Below are 22,257 nucleotides of genomic sequence, written 5' to 3'. Positions count from 1 at the left end.
GTGATGCTCGGAGCAGAGGAACTGCAGTGAAGATACGCAGTCAAGAGGTTCAGGGCTGGGGTGCAAGGTGGGGAAACGTCTCAGCTGTAAGGAGGAGGGGTGGAATGCAAAAACACATGGGTTTAGATTTGGGGGAGGAAAGGGGTCTTAGATCTCACAGAGGAAATCTCAACCAAATAACTGAAATCTTGGGAGTGGTCTAAAGCCTGGAAATGGCTGGTTGACGGGAACATCTCTTTCTTCCATGTTTGGATTTACAACCTCTGGCAACTGCTACAGGCTATTTCTTTTTTTTATTTTTTTTTTTTTACAAAACAGGAGTTTTGTAAAGGGAACTCCCTTTTCCAGTGGTTTACCAGAACCCCAAGATGATGTAAAGGATGGATCAGCCCTTCAGCAGAGAAATATGCATTTACTAATTGGACTTGTCCTTCTTTAGAATGACTATTTTGGCTGAGATCTTTGCATGATTACCCAGTCCATGAATGGCCTCCAAGTATTAACAACAGCTCTAACACATGGTTTGGTTTCTTGCGCTAGAGGAGAGGCAAAACCTACTGTGAAGCAAGACGAGGTCTGCGCAAGGACACGCTCTGGCTGCGTTTCCACTGTTTGTTCTTGCGGCGGTTTCGTACACCATCTTCCTGGTCCATCATCTGATCCAAGAGCGTCAGGTCATCGGCGTTGAGCGGTGCCACGGAGATGTCCCTCACAGCACGGAACTCACCGCAGTTGTTCAGGTGCTCGTTCTCCAGACGGAAGAAGTTCCACACAAACCGCCTGCATGGAGAAAAAGTGATCATTACCAGTTTGGTTCCACTTTTACAGCCATTGCTCGTGTTTGGCGAAGCAGTGGTACATGCATCTGGATACCACTGACTGTTCTCACTGATGAAAGTGCCTCTGGGAACATGCTCGGAGTACGGAGAAACAGCAAATGACTACCAGCAGCACCTTCTACAACATCTTCCCAACTCTCTGGAGAACAACAGATCTGTCAGGCATCGTCCTAACGATGACAGCCCTAATCTGGACAGCATGGAGGCACCAGGCATTACAAGGGAAACGCAACCTCCACCGTCTACATGAGTGAGGTTCAGCTTCGAGGGCTGTTACTCATCTTGAGGAGTTGTGGGGATAGGTCTCCAGCTAGAGGACAAGCATGTAAAGAGCTCTGAAACCTTGCAGGATCCAAATCGATGACGCAGAATCCAAATGAGTGTTTGGAAAAACTGCAGAGATTTGAGAATAATTGTAAACCTGAGAATCAAGTGACATTTCATCTGGAAATCGCAATAAGGTAATTTCAAGGAGAAATTTGGTACAATCAATATCCTCAAGATTAGGTCTAGGTTCAGAAGAAACTGCAAACCCAGCGTGAAGGACCCAGTCCTGCATTGCTGCAGAGCCCTCCACAGCTTTCTTCACGTAGCACCCTGTTTGGATTAATTGTTCCTGTTAGACCTAGTCTTCCGTTTCAAGGACCGCTACTTTCCATGTCCAAGTAGCGAGGCAGTTCCCATCATGCTGATGTTATAAAAGTAATAAAAATGGAAAAGAGCAATGAACTGTTCAGTCAAAGAGCCTTACCGGAATACCTCAAGTGGGGCAAATACAGTAGAAATGATGTCCCCAGCATACGGAAAGATTTGCATGGAAGTGAGGGAGATCTGGATGGTCCACGCAAAACGCAGGATCACGTCTTCTACAATGGCACAATAGTAGTATGCCTGAAGAACAAGACAGACAAACAGGACAGCTCATCGTACACGCTCTGCACAGACAACAGACCTCTTCAGACCTTCAGGAAGATACAGAATTTGCTCCTCAAGCACTAGAAATGTGAACAAGTACGAAATGATCTCTTTGAAACAAATGAACTCTACTGCTAGAAAACCCCAGCCCGTAGCAGTCAGGAAGCACCAGCGGCCAACTGCCACATGCTCTAAACTCCACGAGTTTTGTTAAAATATTAAAAGCTTTCTCTAGTATAAAAGCAGGCTGTATACGCACTTTCTGTGGGTAGACAATTCCTTCTCGGAGAAAGGTATTTTCACCAGCGTTTTTGTCGAAGAGACCCCAGTCCATCTTCAGGTCCCAAATAAGGGTATAGCAAGAGCTGATGAAATAGAAGATAATCCACAGGTAGAAGAACACTTGGGTGTCGCTGTGGTTTTTAGCTGGAAAAGAGAAGAACAGCATGCTTCTGTACAACGTGAAGAAGATTGCTCCTTAAAACAGCTACAAACTGGCTGATTCGATCAGTGGAAATAACGAGCCTTTTATTCAAGCGGTGGGAAGGATCAGGATAGCTAACCTGAACCAAACCTTCCCGGGCCCAACTTTATATTGTCATTTAAATTCCACTTTCACCTCGTTCAACCTTTCCCACTTGGGAGTGAAGTTTGCACTGCTGCTTTTTATTTATTTTCTTGAAACGTGTGGTAGACTTGTCATTCTGGCTCCGAACGGCAGGTGGAAGCTGAGGGCCGCATTTCACAAAGGACACGGGCTCCTCCACAGGAAAAGCAACGAGGCAAGTGCTGCTCTGAGGGTTTTGCAAGAGATTCTTTCAGTTGTCTAAATATAAACAACTGTGAATGAGCGCACTAAAGCCTGAAAGAGGATGGGAAGAGGAGGAATTTCCACTAGCCACTTCAGAGGTTGTGGCGGCAAGGGAAAATAAACAAGGCGGCGGCAATGTATTATCATGTCTGTGTAAATCCTGAAGAAGGCTCCGTGTAGAGTTTTAAATGCCCATACGGAGCGTCTCTCTATAAAACACAGGACTCCAGGACTGAAGTCTGCTCGCTTGGGGATACGTTTCTACCATGAAGTTGTTTCCCTTTCCCCTCTGAAAAGGTTACGCCGCTCTCCCAATTCAGCTAAATTTCCCGGTATCGGTCAGCTGGGTAAAACCAAACAGATTTGATAATTCTGTTTGCTTTTCATTAGCAAATCTGGGTCATAAAGTTCATAAAAATAAAGCACATTACAATGCTTTGCAAGGCTGAGACGCTTTGCATCTCGCTGCTCTCGGGAGTCTTTCCTCCTTTCTGTGCAGCCACTGCAATCGCTCATTAACCGATTCCTTCCATCAAAGCCAATAAACACTTCTCATACAGAAAAGCCGTAACGTTTTCAGTCCAAACCCGCTGCCACAGTAAGCGACAGCACTGTCTTCCACACGCACGGCTTTAAAACAACCGAATCCCCGAAGCTGGTCACAGAGGGAGCAATGGGGTAATTCGCTCTCTCCTTCCCTTTTCGTCTCTAACCATTGCAATATAAATGTAATGCAGCACTCTGATAAAATTAATGGAGGTGAAAATGAGAGGCATCGCGTAAGAGTACATTCCTCCCCATTATGCCTTTCAGGCTTCCTGGACATGATGTGCAGGATATAGGTCAAACACACACGCTCATTCTGCTTTCAAAACACACCCCCTCAAGCAAACCTATTAAAGCCACTTACGCAGCAAAGCCTATCTGCGGCGAAGCTTCACATCGGCTGAGGGAAAGGACAGGAGACCTGCCGCAGCCCTCAGGTTTGACTAGCTTCCCTGCTTTTGTGCAAGGCTGGAAGCCTTGGAGCTGTAACCCATGTGTCCTCCTGAGGCTCGGCTTCACCCGGGGACGGGTCCAGCATCGCAGAGAGCCACGACGTCCCCCGGGAGCGGGCAGCCAAGTCTTGCAGAATACAGGCTTCAATGCCCAGGTATGTTAACGCTGCTGCTGAAACCACCTCTCCCATCCGTTTTTAAAGTGCAGCTGCCCACAAAACAGGACGCAGGTGGGGTTTCTGGAGCTTAGCAATTAAGGCTCCACTCTGACATTTCATTCTCCCCCATCAGCTCCTCCAAAGCCTCCACTACATTATTTCAGGAAGAAAAGGCAGATGCTGGCATTCAGTGACTCAGAGACACTAAGCCTGTTCTTTCCACTATTATTTTTAGCTCATTAGATCTCCATGTTTAGTTCCCATTACCAAACAATAATTCAGAGAGGTAGTTAAGGAGTTAAGTGCTTTCAAAGCATCTAAAATGCTCCAAACTACCCTGTGAGGCTGCACGCTACCTATCAGTAACTTCGGCTTGAAGGTTAGGTCATGCTGCTTTTCTTTCCCCTTAAGGACAGAATACAAATAAACTGAGTCTTACTCCACATCTTCACGGAGCAGATGTGGAGAAGGCAGCGCAGGCAGCACCATCTGTTGCCGTGCCTTTGGCCACGTCCCGGACATGAGCCATACCCTGCAGGTGCAGGGCTGAAGGACAACAAGGCGGCACTGCTGGGCACTCCTTTGGAGTTCTCCAATGACGCAGGGGATAGTCTGTTCCCAGACTATCATCCCAAACTACTTAATGGGCTAACAAAACTGTATCCTAACTTGCCAGTTCCCCAGGAAGGTGATTTCAAAGGTTCGTGCTGCTTAAATTTAATTGCCTTAAAATTTATTGCGTGCAATTACGGAAAGGAGGAGTACCACTGGACACTGGCCCAGGTTGCCCAGAAAAGTGGTGGAGGTCCCATCCCTGGAGACATTCAAGGCCAGGCTGGATGAGGCTCTGAGCAACCTGATCTAGTTGAAGATGTCCCTGCTCACTGCAGGGGGTTGGACTAGATGGCCTTTAGAGGTCCCTTCCAACCCAACACATTCTATCACGAAGAAAAAGGCCCAAGTACGAAATCTTGTGGCATTAATCTCATCAACCTCAAAAGGATGTGCTTGCTTCTGGTTAGGTCACCCCAGCCTCAGCTCCCTTTCCCTGGCCTATCTTTGCAGCAGTCTTTTCAGTGGCACCTGGGGTCACGCTGCTTGCCCCTCGCTCCCGCTCGCTTTCTCACCCACCGGCTCTGTAACGCATTCAGCTCCTGAAAAAATTCATTAAAAAACCAAATCACTCCCCGGTAAAATGCTCTAATCAGAACTAGTCTATTGTCTTCAGCCTTGGCCTTTGAGTCCCTTCCTTCAATCGCTTATCCTCCTTTTCCTCCTGCCTGCAATTCCACTTGATACCTTCCTTCCGTCTGTCCTCATTGGTATTCAGCTGGTGTACAGGAATATGTTACTGCTCTAGGCAAGCAATTATATCTCAATCTCCACTGGCTGGTCCTAGTGGCCCTCTTCACTGCTGCTCAGGGGGCTAGAAAATCAAGGCATTCATATTCTGCCCAGAGGCTCCATCTACTCCTGGCCTGCCAGTTTTTCAGTAGCGATACCTAGCTGTGCATACGTATGATGATGTCAGGGTCTATTTAAGCAGGAACTGTTTCATCCTGTGGTTTTTTTCTTTGTTTAACGACGTGCTAGAAACCACCAAAAAACATTAGAGAGCGATAGAGAGGAACGATAGAGCGACAGAGCGATTGAGGAGGAACTTCTTTCCTTTGAGGGCGGCAGAGCCCTGGCACAGGCTGCCCAGAGAGGTGGTGGAGTCTCCAACCCTGGAGACATTCCAAACCCACCTGGACACATTCCTGTGCCACCTGCTCTGGGTGACCCTGCTCTGGCAGGGGCTTGGACAAGATGATCTCCAGAGGTCCCTTCCAGCCCTGTGATTCTGATAGTCTCAGGACGAGAGAAGCGCTTGGGACACCTGGCAGACCTCAACCTCTCCAAGAGGGAAAAAAGACCAAGTCTTCAGCAACCCTTTGGTAGCACAACTGACAGTCCGCCCAGCAAGAGGCGGATGAAGGACCTTTCTACCTGATGCTCCAAAGGGCGCCACCATGTAAGCAGCTTCCTAAGCCCCCGTCGGTTATTCAAAATGGCACATGCAGGACAAACCACGGTCAGCACAAAACTCGACATGTAAAGTTGCAGGTGCAGCTCTACCCTCCCAGCGGATTTCAATACACGCTCACATTAGCATGTCGCCAACGTGGAGGCGTCCAGCCACGTCAGAGGCTATTCTCCAGTTGGCTGTGCGCTGCTACCTCCACTTGCTGCAACGTCGAGGGGAAGCCGCGTACCACAGGGGCCGTTTGCAACCTTCGCCGCAGAACTTCCATTAGCATCCTCGGTTTACCCAATGAAAGGCAATTCCAGTAGACGCTCTGCACAAACACACCTACAAATTGCTCCAGAAGGTCAACTAGATAAATAATGGAAGGCTTCCACCTTTGAACTGAAGCTGTGAAGGGCCACAGTTCCAGAAAACAGCCGAAGGCACTTGCAGCAGGAGAATTTACTGCCTGCAAAAATTGCTGATAGACAATATCTTGGATCCCAAACCCAGCCCTCGGGGACACAAATTCTGACTAGCATTCTGCGAGAATAATACTCTGCAGAAATTATAGCCCCTTCTAAACACAGGCAAGAGAAAGGTTGCTTTCCATCAAAGATAGACAGCAAATACTATCCTGAACGCTGTTAATATTGACTTTTCTTCCAAAGAATACTATCTGTTTACCCTGCTGAATTATTCCAGGGAATGTAAACGCTATATACTATTCAACACAGCAAAAATCAATGCCATGTATTATTGAAGATCTGGATAAGAACACAATGGCCCTCGATAAGCACTCCTGGTGTGTCAGCCCCGGCAGTCGGCTGTCGTTTCTGCTGATGGTGAAAGCTGTGATAAAAGCTGTAAGAAGCAGGAGGTTATCAGGAAACACAGCCAGGTAAGCCCCGCTCCGAGACCAAACCGACCCCACCAGAGCAGCGCTGCCTCCAGCGTCAATTAAAAACCTCTTGGTGAAGGCACGCCAAATTCAGTCTCCTTTGACCAGCAGCTTTCCAACCGCAGATTTAAGCAGCACCAAACCAAAAAATATATATGTTTATGGTGTGCTAGCCAAGCACAGACACTGGAATGCAGGGCGTACGCTTTCTGCCGCCGGGTTAGCCCGGGGATGACACGTACCCATTAACTCCATCCCAGCACACAACGGGAGGGAGGTGACAGCCAGAAGTGACTTATCTACATAAGAGCTACCATCAGAATGACATCTCAAAGCATTTGTCTAACACCTTATTGCTTGAAGCGCAGTATTACCGATCCCTCAGTAATTATACATCTTAATGAGGGCATAGCAGCAGCGTTGCCTTTCTGCCCAGCCAGCACGTACCGCTATTTAATACTGATCAACAGCAGGGCCGCGACACGACAGTGGACTTCACGCAGTAAAAAGGCAAATAACCCGGAGGAGCACACGGAGGACTCGCCATCGTGCGCTGATGGGCTTTGTCAAATACCAACCATTTGGTACGAACAACCTTCCCATTAGATTTTCCAAACCTCTGCTATAGCCTCCGGGCACAATTAAAAGCAAAGCAGCGAGAATCGGCGCAGCGAAGAACTGTCGGGAGGCAACATCTCGTTTCTTCTTCTAGTTAGAGTCTACATTTGTAGAGCAGGGAAATCCCCAAATCGTGTTTTGACTAAAAATATATTCTGTAGGTTTGCACGGGGTTTGTAGGACGGTACGACTGTGTCTAATTTGAAGCCATCACAGGAATCTCATCGCTTGTATCTCACAAACAGAAGAATGGGATTTAATTGCAAACAAAAGGAAGCATATATCAGTCACGACTGAAATTTAAGCTCGTTCTTCTTCTGGTGGCTTCTCTAGCATTTAGAAGTGTTCCTGGGGGATGTTTAACTGCTGCCTTGAGGAGGATGGGGTTTCCAATCTAACCGTCAGCCAGCAGTCTCACTAATAAGTGGATTCACAATCAGAAATAAATAGCATGGCAATCCGAGCGGTCGCTTGACAGTTTAGGGATTGCCACACAATGTCGCCTGGTACCTCTATAGCATTTGTGATCCAAAAGGAGATTCCTTCAAAATATAATAGCAATAACAAAAAAAAATTTAAAAAAAAAAACAAAACAATTCTTGGAGGATAAAATCTCCTAGATTTCTGCAGTACCAGAGAGTTCCAGACGTGCATGCATTTGAAAGGAACATCGCTTGCGATGTAGTCAGTTGCTTTTCTTAAAATGCTCCACTAAAAAAAAAAAGGTCAGGCTTCCCCCTCTGAGGTGCCCATGAAACGAGCTATCAGTAGGCCATCCTTTTCACTTACACCTTATTCATTAGCGTTCCTGCTTCTCCAGCCACCCTTAACACTAAAGTGTATTAAGTGATAAAAACGGTGCTATTAGTCCACTTTCCAAATCCTGGCTATTAAAATCCATCTCTCTCTCTCTCAGCCGCAAGCTCGAGGAGCAAATGCACAAATCACTCAGCGGCAGGGTGCCGAGGCTGCCTCTCCCCTACGGCGCGGGCTGCCGGCACCGGGAACGTCCCACTTGATATTTGCAGACCTACAAAGCAGGGGAAGATTTCCCCCGTGGGATTTTATGCCTCGTTTGTGCTGACATTGGGGGTACGGTGGCAGTTCCCGAAATCCCCCTTCCTGGGCTCCCTGCCAAGCACAGACTGCCGTCTCCTCTCACTTTCCCCATTCACTTACCGGCGAGCGAGCTCCTGCCGGCACCTCCGCCCCGGCCAGGGTGGTCCTCACCCTCTCCCAGTAGCTCGACCCTGAAGCACCATCACCGGAATGGGTGTCTAAGCAGTTAGAGGAGCTAAGAAGCCGGCGTGGAGAAGCCGGGCTTGCTCAGGGTGCCGCAGAGCCCCACGTCAAAGCTGGGAGGAGGTCAGAGGCCAGACTGGCAATGTTTGCCCATGGCGATGCCTCCAATTCTTCACTAATGACACCGCCGCTGCTCTGATGGAAAGGATCAGAAAGACTGGCTAATGAACACAACTCATTACTGAAGGCCTCCTGGGCATGGGATGACAGGGTTTCAGACAAAAATTCATCCTAGCTCACAGCAATGTGACAGACGTTGCACGTTTCGGCTCCAAATAATCATCCTGATGGAAGCTGCCAGTACGCTGTGCTAAGGTAAGCCACGCAAAAACTGCAAGTATTAAAAAAGAAGCCAGTTAATCCCATTACGAAGTTTGTTTTTCTTCACGAGCTCAATCCAAGCACTCTGTAAGGCTCTTGTGACACCTAAATCAAACGATCTGGCTTGCCACAGTGCTGACAGCTCTTCCAGCACTGAGGAAGAGGGGGAGAGATGGGAGATCTCGTACCGACACACAAGGGAGAAGCTAGGGAACAGGATCTCACAAATGATGCTTGCTTCATTCTTTTCTGATTAGTATTTTATTTTTTTTTTAAAGTTTTGCACTTTTTTTAAAAAAAAAGATTTGTACTTGAATTCAATGGGTGCACTCACTTTGCCTCGCTCCACTCCCTAGAAATGAAATGATGTTTCTCAGTTGAGGTACTATAAGCTGTGGCACCGATGCCCGATTTCTGTAAAAGTCATTTTAGTCCCCGGTTCTCACATCACCTTGTTCTCCTCTCCTGCTGTAACCGTTTAGGCTCATAGTTAATTATAGTTCCACCTGCCAGCAAGTTCACTCCACAGGGGTGGCACCCTGCAGCTTCTAACGTGGTAGCAACAAGGGCTAAGTCACACAACCCACTACCCAGTTCTTCAGCTGGCAGCGAAGGGCAGAGCTACGGTGCAACCAGACATCGTCCCGCAGCTCCCAGCCCAACAGCTTGATGTTACCGCCATCCTCTCCCCCTTCCCGCTGTGCATCACCATCCTCCGCGTGGAAGCCGTACCCCTCCCCAGGGGAGCTGCGGTGGGACAGAGCGTGGAAGAACCAGCAATTCGTTCCGGCATGGAGTTAGCTACGCCAGGCGGCACCACCACTGGTAACAGCTGAAGCCATCGTGATTTATAAGGAATGAGTAGCCATTACGAGACCTGGGTATCTTCCACTATATTTTTAAAAAGCAGCACATTTCCCATCCATCTTCATCTGGTCAGACCTGGTCGAACCTCTCTATTAGTAAGGGACGGTCCAACGCCTTCCTGCAAAAGCCCATTAATCCAAGGATGACTCCTGCCTTGACAGTTCACGTCTCTATTCCTTGACAAAGCAAGGAATTTCACGTTTTTTTTCTTATGCTGGCTTAAAGAAAAACCCCAAATTACACATTAGTTCATCAGAAAAGCCTGTTTCTGAAGGGATGATGAGAACACAGACAGAAGCATGACTCTTTAGAGACAGCCCTATTTAGTTAACTTCTGTATTTTTAATTACTGTCAATTTCCTGGGCTGTTTAATGAGAAAGTGCATGGCGGTTACATTATCTTAGACCAACCTAAGGCTCTCCACGGCACTTCCAAGGCGATGACAGCTAATGTTCAGCGGTCTTATTTGGAATACCTGGAAAGGGCGTGGGAGCGGTATGGAAGAAGAGACGCTTACTCAAGTTTCCAGGCCACGTGGATTAACTTTGGAATAATTCAGAAGTCAATAAATAGCTGGATACTACCCAGACGACGAGGATTCCATTGAATAAGGTGTGTAAATCAAACGGACAATGAAAACTTGCATAAACAGTCTTTCCTTTCAGTTAAAGGATAAAAACCCACATAGCCGACTTTAACCTAGTACTTGAGCTTAAGCTCAGTAACACGTTCCTGGAAAAAAGCCCAAGGTAAACACACAAACGCTCACACCGCAACAGCAAATCCCATGAAACAAAGAAACGATGCCAAGAGTACAAAGCACTCAAGAAGGTCGGTTCTTCAAGCGCAGAAGCCAAATCTACGTTCTATGTGAGCCAGACATTTCTGACGACGCCACGTAAGCAAAAGGCATCAAGGTAAGAGAAAACTGACAGACAGCAGCAAAACCAAGACGCATCTCATTTTACAAAGAATAAAGTTGGAGCACAAATCATGCATAAAGCTTAAGAAGTGACCGGCACTCTTGGAGCAGTACAAGACAACTCCAGTTGCACTGTTTCTCATAAAAGTCGAACACCTAAATATAAGAACCCTACCTTACAAAGCCTGAACCGGGTCCGAGTGAAGAAGGAAACCAAGGCTGGTTATTCCGGATATGGCAGCGTACCTTCTTAAATGCAAGTACAGATATGGCAGCGTACCTTCTTAAATGCAAGTACACAAGAGGGGATCCCCGGGGAACGCTACGGTAAGCTGAAGTGGAAGCGGCCCAAGGAAACGACATCTGCTTTTGGCTGAGCGAAAACACCGTGAGAAGTAGTTGCATGTCAAAATAACGCGGCAGCTGGGGCAAATATTCTGCTGCAGACTCGGGCTTAATCACTTGTTTCCCCAGCGCCGCGTAGGGATGAAATAAGGCAGTACAACGCTCGGTTCTCGGCTGGCTCTGGGGGAGGCTGCTCAGCGCTGCCAGGGAAGTTAAAGGAAGGAGCCCGGGGCGGGATGGGGGGGCAGAGGCTTCTTCTTGGCGGTGCTGGAAGCGCACAGGGACCGGCAGCACGCTCTCCAGTTGCTCAGAGTTACAGATACGCCTCATTTGCCTGTGCAAACACCCCCCCGTAGGACTATATTTACAGGACTGCGGCCTTTGCTTCCCATTCCTACGAGCGATGTAAAAATACTGAGAATTCCTCCTTCGGGAGGTCAGCAACAGTTGCCCTTGGGTGGCTGCTGCCATGCCTGGAAGGTGGTTGTGTTTCCGAGCCGTGGTGAAGCAGGCAGCCCGACACGGCACTCAGCCACGCAACCACCGCCTGCTCCAGTCTCACATCCTGGGGCGGCTACTCTCACTTCGGCTTCACTACTTCAGATGGTATCCCAACATCAAAAGACGACCGCTTGAGATTAACTCTCTAAAACTAGTCTAGTCCCAGGATGACAAGACTGCAAGTTCGGGAGAGAAAACCAAAGAGAATTTACGTTGGTATCTTACCGGTCTAACATCCCAACTGCGATTAGCAGAGAAAATCGTATTCTGTATCTAAAGCAAAAGGAAGAAGAGTAAAGAAATGGCTTCTCGGAGAGAAAAAAAGAATCAGAATTATGCCCTGCCTGAACATTATGAATTACTAAACAGGGATATTTTGGGGAAACTGAGATCCTCATCAAGAGTCACTCGTCAAGCGTTAGAGGGGGGGGGATCCTTTGCTACAGGAGGTCTGGAGAAAGGAGTACCACATATGGCTAGAAGCAGCATACATCACTTAAACATAATAAGGCGGCATTTGTACGTTTATTTAGTTCGAGTTGTTTCCCAGCAAGCAGACAGAAACACAGCACAAGAATGCTCTAAGCGCGCTCTGTAGGAATTAGCTGGCTTTCAACGCCGACAAACCCTCTTAGCCACACAGTCCATCTTCACGCAGCTGGCAGATGCAAGCTAAAAACCTACAGAGCAGCCACAAATTATTCAAGGTTCACATCAAGGGAGAAAGACAAGCCTTTTCAGAGGGCTGTGACGTCCCCAGGACTCCCAAGGAGAGGACAGGCGCCGGTGTACATTACCTGACCTCCCGAGAAAAGGCCACCAATTACCCTCTTGTCCTGGCAGCCGAAAGCTGTCATTCCAGAGGTATAAGTCATAGGCTTGCAAACACAGGCATGGAAGACTGTTTAAATAAAACTCTCGTTACCACGGCTATTACCAGGTTCGTTACTTACAGCAATTTAGAGCAGGTCTAAGGAGCAAGGTTCTTTACCACTTTGACACTTGTTTTGGGCATTGCTTCCTTTCTTAATAGCAAGCAGCTACCCCCAACAGGTGTTCTGTAGGTAAGAGATGGGTGTTTGTCTTATCCTTAGGCAGACGCGGAGAAGGTGTGGGCGAGCAGTGCATCTATTTTCAACAACTTGATGATAGACCATCTGATTCCAAGCTCAAAAAGAACTGGGGTCTATGTAAAACACATAGATAAAATTGGAATTCTTAACAGGTACAGCATATTAGAAAGCGCATTTATGGCAGGACGGGAATAGGCTTAACAGGGCTGAGAAGACACGACAAGGTCTTCAGGCAGCCCTCTGAAAAATCACTACAAGCCCAGGCACAGTGACATTTACAAAATCTGTGCTAACGTGTAATTTCCAAAGCCAATGAAGCTTCCAAAATTCTTTTGTCTGATACCAGCAACTACATGCTATTGACTCCCACCAACAAAACCGGACAGAAAAAAGCTGGGAGTCCCGAAGGTCTCTCAATTGCAACTAGCCCCGTGCCCAGCTCGTAAACACCTCGTTACAGCCCACTCCCTGCCAGCCGCCAAGAGCGGACAACAGTTATAGATGGCAGCAACGAGAACACGGGTCAGCAGCGCTGGCACGGAGCCAAACTTCAAAGGGGAATAGGAAGAGGTCAAATTCTTCAACAGGACATTCTGACAGATGCTGGTTTTCCTCTTGGTTCCAAACCTAACCCAACCTTCCTGCAGAAAGCTTTGCCAGATTGCCATCCCCCCCCCAGCCCCGGGAAGGAGGAGCATTAGTCAGCCTCCCCAGAGCAGGCATTGTATATAAAAGCATGTAAGCAGTGACTTGTAGCCAGGCAATCTGTATGTGTCTCATCCCAGTGGTGACTAACCGGACGGCAGGGCTGGAACTGTGCCCAATACTGTGTCCAGTTCTGGGCTTACAGTGTCCAGTTCTGGGCTCCCCGGTTCGAGAAGGACAGGGAACTGCTGGAGAGGGGACAGCAAAGGGCTACCAAGATGCTGAGGGGACTGGAACATCTCTCTCATGAAGAAAGGCTGAGGGATTTGGGTCTCTTCAGTCTGGAAAAAAGATGACTGAGGGGGGACCTTATCAACACTTATCAATACTGAAAGGGTGGGTGTCAGCAGGATGGGGCCAGGCTCTTCTCAGTGGTGCCCAGGGACAGGACAAGAGGTAATGGGCACAAACTGGAGCATAGGAAGTTCCACCTAAACATGAGGAGGAACCTCTTTACTTGGAGGGTGGCAGAGCCCTGGCACAGGCTGCCCAGAGAGGTGGTGGAGTCTCCAACCCTGGAGACATTCCAAACCTGCCTGGACGCGTTCCTGTGCCACCTGCTCTGGGTGACCCTGCTCTGGCAGGGGGTTGAACTAGATGATCTCCAGAGGTCCCTTCCGACCCTATGATTCTATGATCTGAAAAGCTGCAGAATGTCACCGAGCAAACAAGTTCAAAGGGGAACAAGCTGCGGGGACAGGGGAGATGCACAGAGGGGCCAGGCGCTGCATCCACCACCGATGCTCCCGCACCAGGTTTGCCCGTACCTCCAGCTACAGTGCGCCCGGCTTCCAGCCTTCAATGCGCTTCTCTGCCATTAAAATTCCAGGCTTGACAAACATTATCGGTGTGACTTCAGGCCCAGCTACGTCCAAACAGCCATTTCTTGGCCACTGGAAGGTTTCTAATGACCCTGCCGCCCCTCCAAAAAACCCAGCTTGTTAACTAGAAGCATGCCTTCAACGCTTCTCCCTGCCCCGCCACAATCATATTTCAGGATAAGTAATTACTCACGAGCGTGTGCGGTTGCTAATTTCTGGAGATAGAGAAGGCATCTATTTTCAAATAAAAGAATACAGCTTTTAGGACTTCAGAACAATGACAGGCAGGGCGACTGCCTGAAGTGCAGAAACTAAAAGCTTTTTCCTTCGGAACAAGAGCAGAATCGAGTAATTGTCGTTTCCAGGGAGATGGGGAACTTGAGGGATCAGAGCTCAATCTGCAGTTAAATGGATTGGAAACAACTCCCTACCAGCTGCAGAAAAAACATGGATAAAAACACATAGGAAAATCCAGAGAGGGCATTTTCCCGGCACTGTGCACATCTCCCCACATTCAGGAACGATGGACCGAATTTATTTAGTTGATCCAGGTTAGCTATTTATCAATACCAAGGGAGAAGTATTTCCTATGTTACCTTTTCCTTATATATCCCCCATTCAACCACTCTTCCCAACAAAAACTGACAGGTATTTCAGTCTTCCCCTTTTGAGAGAGGAACTTGAAAATTCTCTCTCACGCTCCAGAAGCACGGTTCTAAGCAGAGCAGGTATGTGAAAAATACCTAAAGGAAGATTTTAAAATCCTCTGCGCAAGCCAGGCAACCTTTCCACTTTTCCAAGCCTTTCCATTGAGATCTCACAGATGCCAAAAAGACAAAAGTTCATGTTTCAATGCAATGCCAAATTCTGAGCTTTTCCCATGTAAAAAGCAAATCCCGTGACTTGCAAAGCATTTTCCAAAATAACCCATACCTTTGTGAGTGCTGTAAAGGGCTGCAAATGTCACCACGAAGAAGGTGGTGGAATATTTTCCAGCGTTAACCAGATGAAAGGCCCGTTTGTTATCACGGTAACGGCGCAGGCACTGGATGAATCGCAACCAAGCAGGGATGCACTGGACAACTGCTCTCACTCCGTAGGAGTAGCTGTAACAAATCTGATTATCTGCAAGAAAAAAAGTTTCAGGGACACAAAATCAGCGAGTTTAAGAATTCCTATCGTCTTCCTTTCTGCAAGAGTACTGTGACCAGTTCTGGGCTCCCTGGTTCGAGAAGGACAGGGAACTGCTGGAGAGGGGACAGCAAAGGGCTACCAAGATGATGAGGGGACTGGAACATCTCTCTCATGAAGAAAGGCTGAGGGATTTGGGTCTCTTCAGTCTGGAAAAAAGACGGCTGAGGGGGGACCTTGTCAATGCTTATCAATACTGAAAGGGTGGGTGTCAGGGGGATGGGGCCAGGCTCTTTTCAGTGGTGCCCGGGGACAGGACAAGGGGTAACGGGCACAAACTTGACCATAGGAAGTTCCTTCTCAACATGAGGAGGAACTTCTTTCCTTTGAGGGTGGCAGAGCCCTGGCACAGGCTGCCCGGGAGGTGGTGGAGTCTCCGTCTCTGGAGACATTCCAAACCCGCCTGGACGCGTTCCTGTGCCACCTGCTCTGGGTGACCCTGCTCTGGCAGGGGGTTGGACTGGATGATCTCCAGAGGTCCCTTCCAACCCCGGCCATTCTGTGAGTCTGTGAAGAGTAGTATTGCTTGACATGAGAGCAACTCCCCATCAATGGGGGCACTTGGGCACGCACACAGCCAGAACAGCGAGAAGCTCATCACCAGAAAGTATCCTGAAGCCCTTAACTTCATCTCGGAGGTATTCGGGTGACATGACATCAATAACACATCCAGACACATCATCATCTAACTCTTTCACCACTGCCAGTATAATTAACACGCAAGAAGATTAGAAATAATCTATTTTTAAATTTATTTTGTGCTGTTGGCAGTACTGCGAATAATCAAATTACGGATGGAATTACAAAAGGCCCTTCGACGCTGACTTTTTGTGCATAAATGGGAGAGCATTTCCAAACTCTGCAGGACAGCTCAAAAAGGCTAGTTTGCTTAAGATGTCCTTGACCCATTTTTCTTGTATGTTGTAATAGGAAAAAAACCCCATATTTCAGTATGTGTTTGGTGGGGTTTTGTTGGATGGGGTTTTTTTGGTTTTTTTTTTTTGTTTTTTTTTTTTTTTTTTTGTTTGTTTTTTTGGTTGTTGTTTTTTTTTTTGTTTTTAAAAAAAAGCAAAGCCAGGGCATAGAGGGCGAGAGGCAACTGCACCAACATGATATTGTGTCACACCCTTGATGTTTGAAAGTCTTTTTCTTTTTTTTTTTTTTTATTGAGGAAATGACCAGGAGAACCCCAGCTTCACCTGTAACTCCCAAGCGTGACATACTCTTATGCTCCCTTGCTCAGCTCATGTAAACTAGAAACACCCCACTGACTGAAAACCATTTGTTTCTTATTCAGAATAATGGAGATAAGTTATTAGCTGCACTACCATTCCACTGTTTGGACTGGCAGAGAACAAGCTGTTATCCACCCAGTTGCTTTATTTATTTTATTTTTAATAAATAAACATTTAGTTACTTGCAACACTCTCTCTCTTAAAGGGAAGAGAAAGATCAGACAGATTGGAAGAACACAGTGAACGCTGATGCTTACTGAAGCACACTGCAAATTCTTTCAGCGACTGTCAAAGCCATCAGATAGCGTGATTTGCCAGCAGTCACTGCTTAAAATGGAAAGACAACAGCCCAGTCCAGGAGGAGACAAGTACCATTTTGCCACCGGGAAGGCCAAAGTCAAAATTCATACGCCAACTCTGCAGCTCTTTGGGCCAGAAAGGTGAGAAGAGACAACAGCAGGCACGACCCTGGCATCACAGCATCCACTTTAATTGAATTTAGGGAGGCACTAACAAGCTCGGAGGAAATTTCTCCACCCTCTCTTGCTTTACGTTACTGTGACGGAGCCTGCGAAGAAGCTTGCTGCAGCACAGAAAATTGTGCTCAAGCAACTCGTTTTCATGCTGAGCAAAAGGAACAGGTTAAAAGCAAATACGTGGTTAAACCACTATGAAATAAAGCAACGATGCCAGGAAAATGGATTCCTCTTTCCAAGCAGGTAGCACTGTGTCTAAAATCCCTTGATGAATATACAAGTCAGGCCAAACGACTGGATTAGGAAATGAATGCTGATGTGAAATTCCACTTCTCTGGATGGAAGTAAGAAAGGGGAGAATCTCTCTAGTGCTGTGTTTACAAGAAGCGCCTATTATTTTAGTTTCCTATGTCATGGGTAGCCCTCTTCAAAACAGATAGATGATTATAAAGTTGCTTTGCTCAGTGTTTTTCGGGTCATTTTGACCGCGTTCGCGTGGGTCGTCAGCATTACTCTACCTGTATTTGCCAGAAGTCCAGCATTGTCCTCCCACTGAACCTCGAAGCTGTAGAAGCAGATCATGTATTCCAGATCCATGAGTATCACGACCAGGCTGTTGAGCTGATCAGCCAGCCAGAAATCTGCGAAGCCTACCTTGTGGAAGGGAGCAGTGAACACTCGAAACTGTCGGGTGGGGGGGGGAAGAAAAAAGAAAAAAGGAATAATTCATGGCGTCATGTCAAAGACATCTAAATGCAGCAGCGGGATATCGCAGCACTGAACAAATATGGAAATAACAGAAATGCCTGAAGATTTATTGCTGACCTTTCGTCCCGCTGACAAAAAAAGGTAACTGCCTCCTCACTTTTAGTACAAATAACATCCCTGCTTTTCTCCTGTATACAACTATTCATATCCCTCCCCACCTTTCCGTGTTTTCACTGGCAGAAGAGCCCAGTCTCCAACCAAGCTCTTTCCCAGCAGCTCCCAGTCTCTGTGTAAGAGCTCTACACAGCTCTGGTTCTCCAGTTGCTCCTCGTTTTAATCAGCGCTTTTTCATTTATGTCGTGTCTATCGACATCTTCCACGCTTACCTTCTCCCTCACACTTCACGTCGCTCAGATTATAGACCCTCAGCACGGCCATTAGCCTGATCATTGCCCGGTGTACTTAACGCGTTAGTTGTTCTTTGCCGTTAGAAGTTGTAAGAGTGCCGACTGCCACTGCTGGATCTCCCAAAGCCTCTCGCAGGGAAAGAGTTAAAGAAAGGGCAGAGGAAATCCTATTGACTGTCAATTAGACTCCCCCTCAATCCCCGTCCACTTTCCCTCTAAGCCCTAACAGCAGTTTTGCTTCTTTCAAACCAGACAGTTTTCATGGGCCATTACCTTTGATTACAACTCTCTCTACCCGGTTAGTTATAGTTACTAACAGCCAATTTCTCAAAGAGCCAGTGCCATCCTGTAGTTCAGAGATTTATGAGCCTTTAAATTAATGAAAGCACAGGCTAACACTGATCTTTTATATTGCTCTCCTTATTAACCTAAAGGGTATGCAGCTACAGAAACCCGGGAGAGGACTGACACATTCCTATCAGCTTGCAATGCCAATTTAAGGCTCTGGTCCTAAATTTCAAAGCCAAATAGGGGATTAAGATTTAGCGGCATAAAGCAGATACGGATCTTGACCCAGAAAGCACCGTGCTCACGGAGGAGGGCACCTATTATAAAGGCTCAGACAGGGCCAGCCGTTGGGGAGGTCTGGCCTCAAAGCCGTCCAGCTGCAGAACAGCTTCTGCAGAGGTCAGAGAAGGCAAACCAGCCTTCCTCTTCGGCACACCAGCCTTCCTCTTCAAAAGGCCCTTACTCCTTTCTACCAACTCTCCCTGATACCATCCCTTTATCTCTCCTCAGAGACCTTTTTTTTTTCCCCCCTGAAACAAAGACCAACAAAAGCCAATGAAAACAGCTTTACAGATAGAACTCCCTGAAAAAAAGAAGCAATTAATAAAACGTTATTTAATTTTGGGAGAGATCCAACCAGGTAACAGCATAAAACTTTTAAGAGAGTAGAAGCTTTCCACCTAAAGGTTGGAGCAGGCAAGGAGTCAGCAGATATCTATGCAACCTCGCTAAGGAACTGGTATCTCAGTCAACTGTCCTGAAGAACCTGAGCTGCTGTTTGAACCCTCCTAACCCTGCGCATCAGGCACTGCGGTTTCCGACTGCCGCCCGGGCACCGCTGGAGTTCCAGCCCAGCCACCAGCAGGCGCTGGCAGGTACCACAGGCAACTCCTCACTTCCCAGCTGAGAAGCGTCTGCAACATCATCCGGTGAAGATGGACTGCAAGAACAACGTCATAAAATACCAAAACCTAGGGCTGAACCTCAGTTTCGAGTCACATGTGGCAATTATCTAGCAACGGTTCCACAATCCAAGCGCGCAGACTTCCCGGTGCTGACTACTGCGGTTTTAATAAGTGCTGAAACAGTAAGATATTTGAGCCGGAGCTAAACACTTCCTAGATTTTCACCTCTCGCAGATGGGCTCCCCGCAGTTGTTTCGCCGTTTCGGCGCCCTGCAGAGAGTGTGGGCAGGCAGACGCTGCACCATCCCCAGGGCTCGCATCCGATTCCTCAGCCTACACAAACGCAACTCATGGGCTTCTCATCCGGCAGCAAAGGGGCAAAGAACGCTCAACCTAAGCACGTAGGCGGGAAAGAAGAGCCTGGCATGGGAATTAAACTTGGTAGGGGCTAAAGAACTTTTTTCACTCAGAGGAAGATGAATTCAAACGCAACTTGCAGTTCCATCAAAAGAGATCCTGCTCATGAGTACCAACAGGCAGTTGTTGATGACCATGGGTGGATGCAAAAAGCCTCCTAGATCCAGCCGGAAAAGCTACGACACACTAAAGTAGGCTTCTGATTTGGTTCTAGGAAAATTGAAGGTGCTGGTAATGCTCTGCTACACCCGATATATCAGACTGAATTTTGACCGGAAATGAAACATATCAAGCACGTGAAGAAAAACGCTCACCAACCCAAAATTTGTGTGAACAGCACAGTTGTAAGAATTGCGCTATTTAAACCGCCTTTCACCCAGATAGCTGCTGGCGACTGCACGGAGAAAGAAAATACACCCAGCTGGCCAATTACACACACAAAAAATTAGAAAAGCCTAACACCTACTCTTCACGTGGTTTGTCTGGCCTCTTTTTTTTCCCCCCTTTCCGCAATACACACAGCCAGAAGTACCGTGTCATTTTCCACCATTAAGGTGATCTTGCGTTTTGATGAAGCTTTGTCTCCCCAGGAGAGCTCGGGATGAACTGGCCTCGGCACACTCAAAGGTGTTGCCTGTATCGCCGACTGCAGCGCAGTCTAGAGAGAGCTGGGATCCAGCAGGTACTGGCAACTGCTTAAGAGCTCTGTGAAGACCAAAAAATCTTACCCTGTTAAGATATTAAGGCAAATTAGCACAGATATTGCTCACACGGTTAGAGCACTTCCAGTGCTTCCCCTAGCACCAAGGGACAGCAGTAGGATTAATGAGGCTTGGGACTAAAGGTAGGTCTGTGAGAGATGGATGAATGCTGGAAGGCAAAAAAAGAAGAAACTGAAACAGCAGTAAGCCAGCAAATCAAATAACAGAGGTAAGGGCACAGAGGTTAACTAGCTGTGTGCATACCTGCACGCACACGCTCGAAGCCTGATTCTACGTTTCATCTTTGCCACGTTCCAGATAAACTTAATTGTTTTAACTGGCATTAAAAGGATTCGACGAATAACATCAGCCAGCCAAACCCTCTTCCGCCTGATGCCGTCTGAGCAGCTCCAGCAAGAATAAGGTATCGAGGGAACCAACTTGATTAAAGTAAATTTAAAAGGGCATACGGAGTGGGGATGAAGAGACCGATAAGCCACCTAACAAGTCTGAAAACTCTTCTTTTGGAGCTCCCACCTATAACTGGAACGCTGAAGTAGCTTGCATATTTACATTCAATGTAACAGATTTATCTTACCTGAAAAATAGCAGCTGGGTCTAAAATAAATAGTTTGTTTAAGACCACAAACAGGTTTGCTGAAAAGAATCCCACCCCTGAACATAATTTTATAAGCAGTAACCTTTGCAAAACTCCCCTTTCCACCAGCGAACACTCTCAAGGTTGGCACTCCCCCAGTTTGGGCTGAGGAGCATCCATGGATCCGAGGATCCATCCGTCCTTGCCTTAAAGCGCCCTGACCCTAATCAAACTGTTCCGCTACATTAGGGAAAAACAAGATATCCAAGTGCTTCTATATGTGCAAAAGTATGTATATAGCTGTCTATAGGAAGATTAACAAGTAGCTACCTGCAGTACGAAGATAACGATAGACTGGTACAGGCAAGCAGAAGTTGCTTCTGTAAACCCATAGCTCGACAATATTCGCAGTCGATAATCGGGTCTGCTCTATGAACACACAAGTGGTACATGTATCCCTCTTTCCTGAACATCAGTGCCGCTTCTATACATTTAACTGCTACCGCTTAGCGGTTTTTAAAAATGTATTTATTTAAATCAGGTTTGAGACTTACCAATAGTTTAAGCAGCCAAAAACGGGACTTGTAATATAAGGTTTTGGTAGGGTTGATGAGAAAAAGCAACATGAAGCCGTACAAGATGAGCGGATTCACCTGCATAGGGATGTAGGTGAATTTACCATATATACATGCCAGCAGGCTCAGGCACCACAAAACCCCCAGGAAACCAGCAATCTACAGAAAAACAGAAAAAAACCACATAGATACCTTATGAAAACATATCTCCGAAACCTACAGTGAATTCTCATTACAAGAAAAGGGAGAGCAGCGCTCAATCCTGTAATCTAATCAGCCTTCCGCAACTTCCTCTTCTAATTGCATTACAGCTCCTTGCCAGGAAACGGTGCAGGATTTACCCTCCTGATCCGCCGCGCAGCTCAACCGCTCCTACAATCCGTCCTGTTTACCTCAAAGAGATGTTGATGGGACAAGTTGCTGCGGGGATTGAGTTCGAAGATGAGGACGTGATTGACTCCAGCCTGTCTCCAGCCGTATGTGTTGATACCCAGGAGAAAGAGGAATTCTATCAGGAGAAAGCCACCTCGATAGATTCTCACCAGTGGCCACACATTTGGTCCATCTATAAAAGCCACACCTGGCAAAGACAAAAATGAAAACGACCTTAGCGATAGCGTGAGGCACATCACAAAGCAAATCTGTGCTCA

The 22,257-nt window shown here is 47.2% G+C and overlaps 1 protein-coding gene across 2 annotated transcripts in view; it reads right to left on the bottom strand.

The window, feature by feature from the left end:
* The window catches only part of XPR1 (xenotropic and polytropic retrovirus receptor 1), a 116,123-nt gene that overhangs the window by 1,929 nt on the left and 91,937 nt on the right, over positions 1-22,257 (bottom strand). For both annotated transcript variants that reach the window (XM_054210529.1, XM_054210530.1), the window contains exons 8-14: positions 22,000-22,187; positions 21,587-21,766; positions 17,527-17,692; positions 15,040-15,231; positions 2,014-2,180; positions 1,591-1,730; positions 559-780 (exon numbers count right to left, since the gene is read on the bottom strand). In XM_054210529.1, the coding sequence (XP_054066504.1) occupies positions 559-780; positions 1,591-1,730; positions 2,014-2,180; positions 15,040-15,231; positions 17,527-17,692; positions 21,587-21,766; positions 22,000-22,187 (1,255 nt within the window). The remainder of the gene's footprint in view (positions 1-558; positions 781-1,590; positions 1,731-2,013; positions 2,181-15,039; positions 15,232-17,526; positions 17,693-21,586; positions 21,767-21,999; positions 22,188-22,257) is intronic.

The sequence above is a fragment of the Rissa tridactyla genome, chromosome 8 (genome assembly GCF_028500815.1).
Source record: "Rissa tridactyla isolate bRisTri1 chromosome 8, bRisTri1.patW.cur.20221130, whole genome shotgun sequence".
Classification (NCBI taxonomy): Eukaryota; Metazoa; Chordata; class Aves; order Charadriiformes; family Laridae; genus Rissa; species Rissa tridactyla.
The sequence above is the reverse complement of the archived record's forward strand: the minus strand, read 5'-3'. Positions and strand labels throughout refer to the sequence as shown.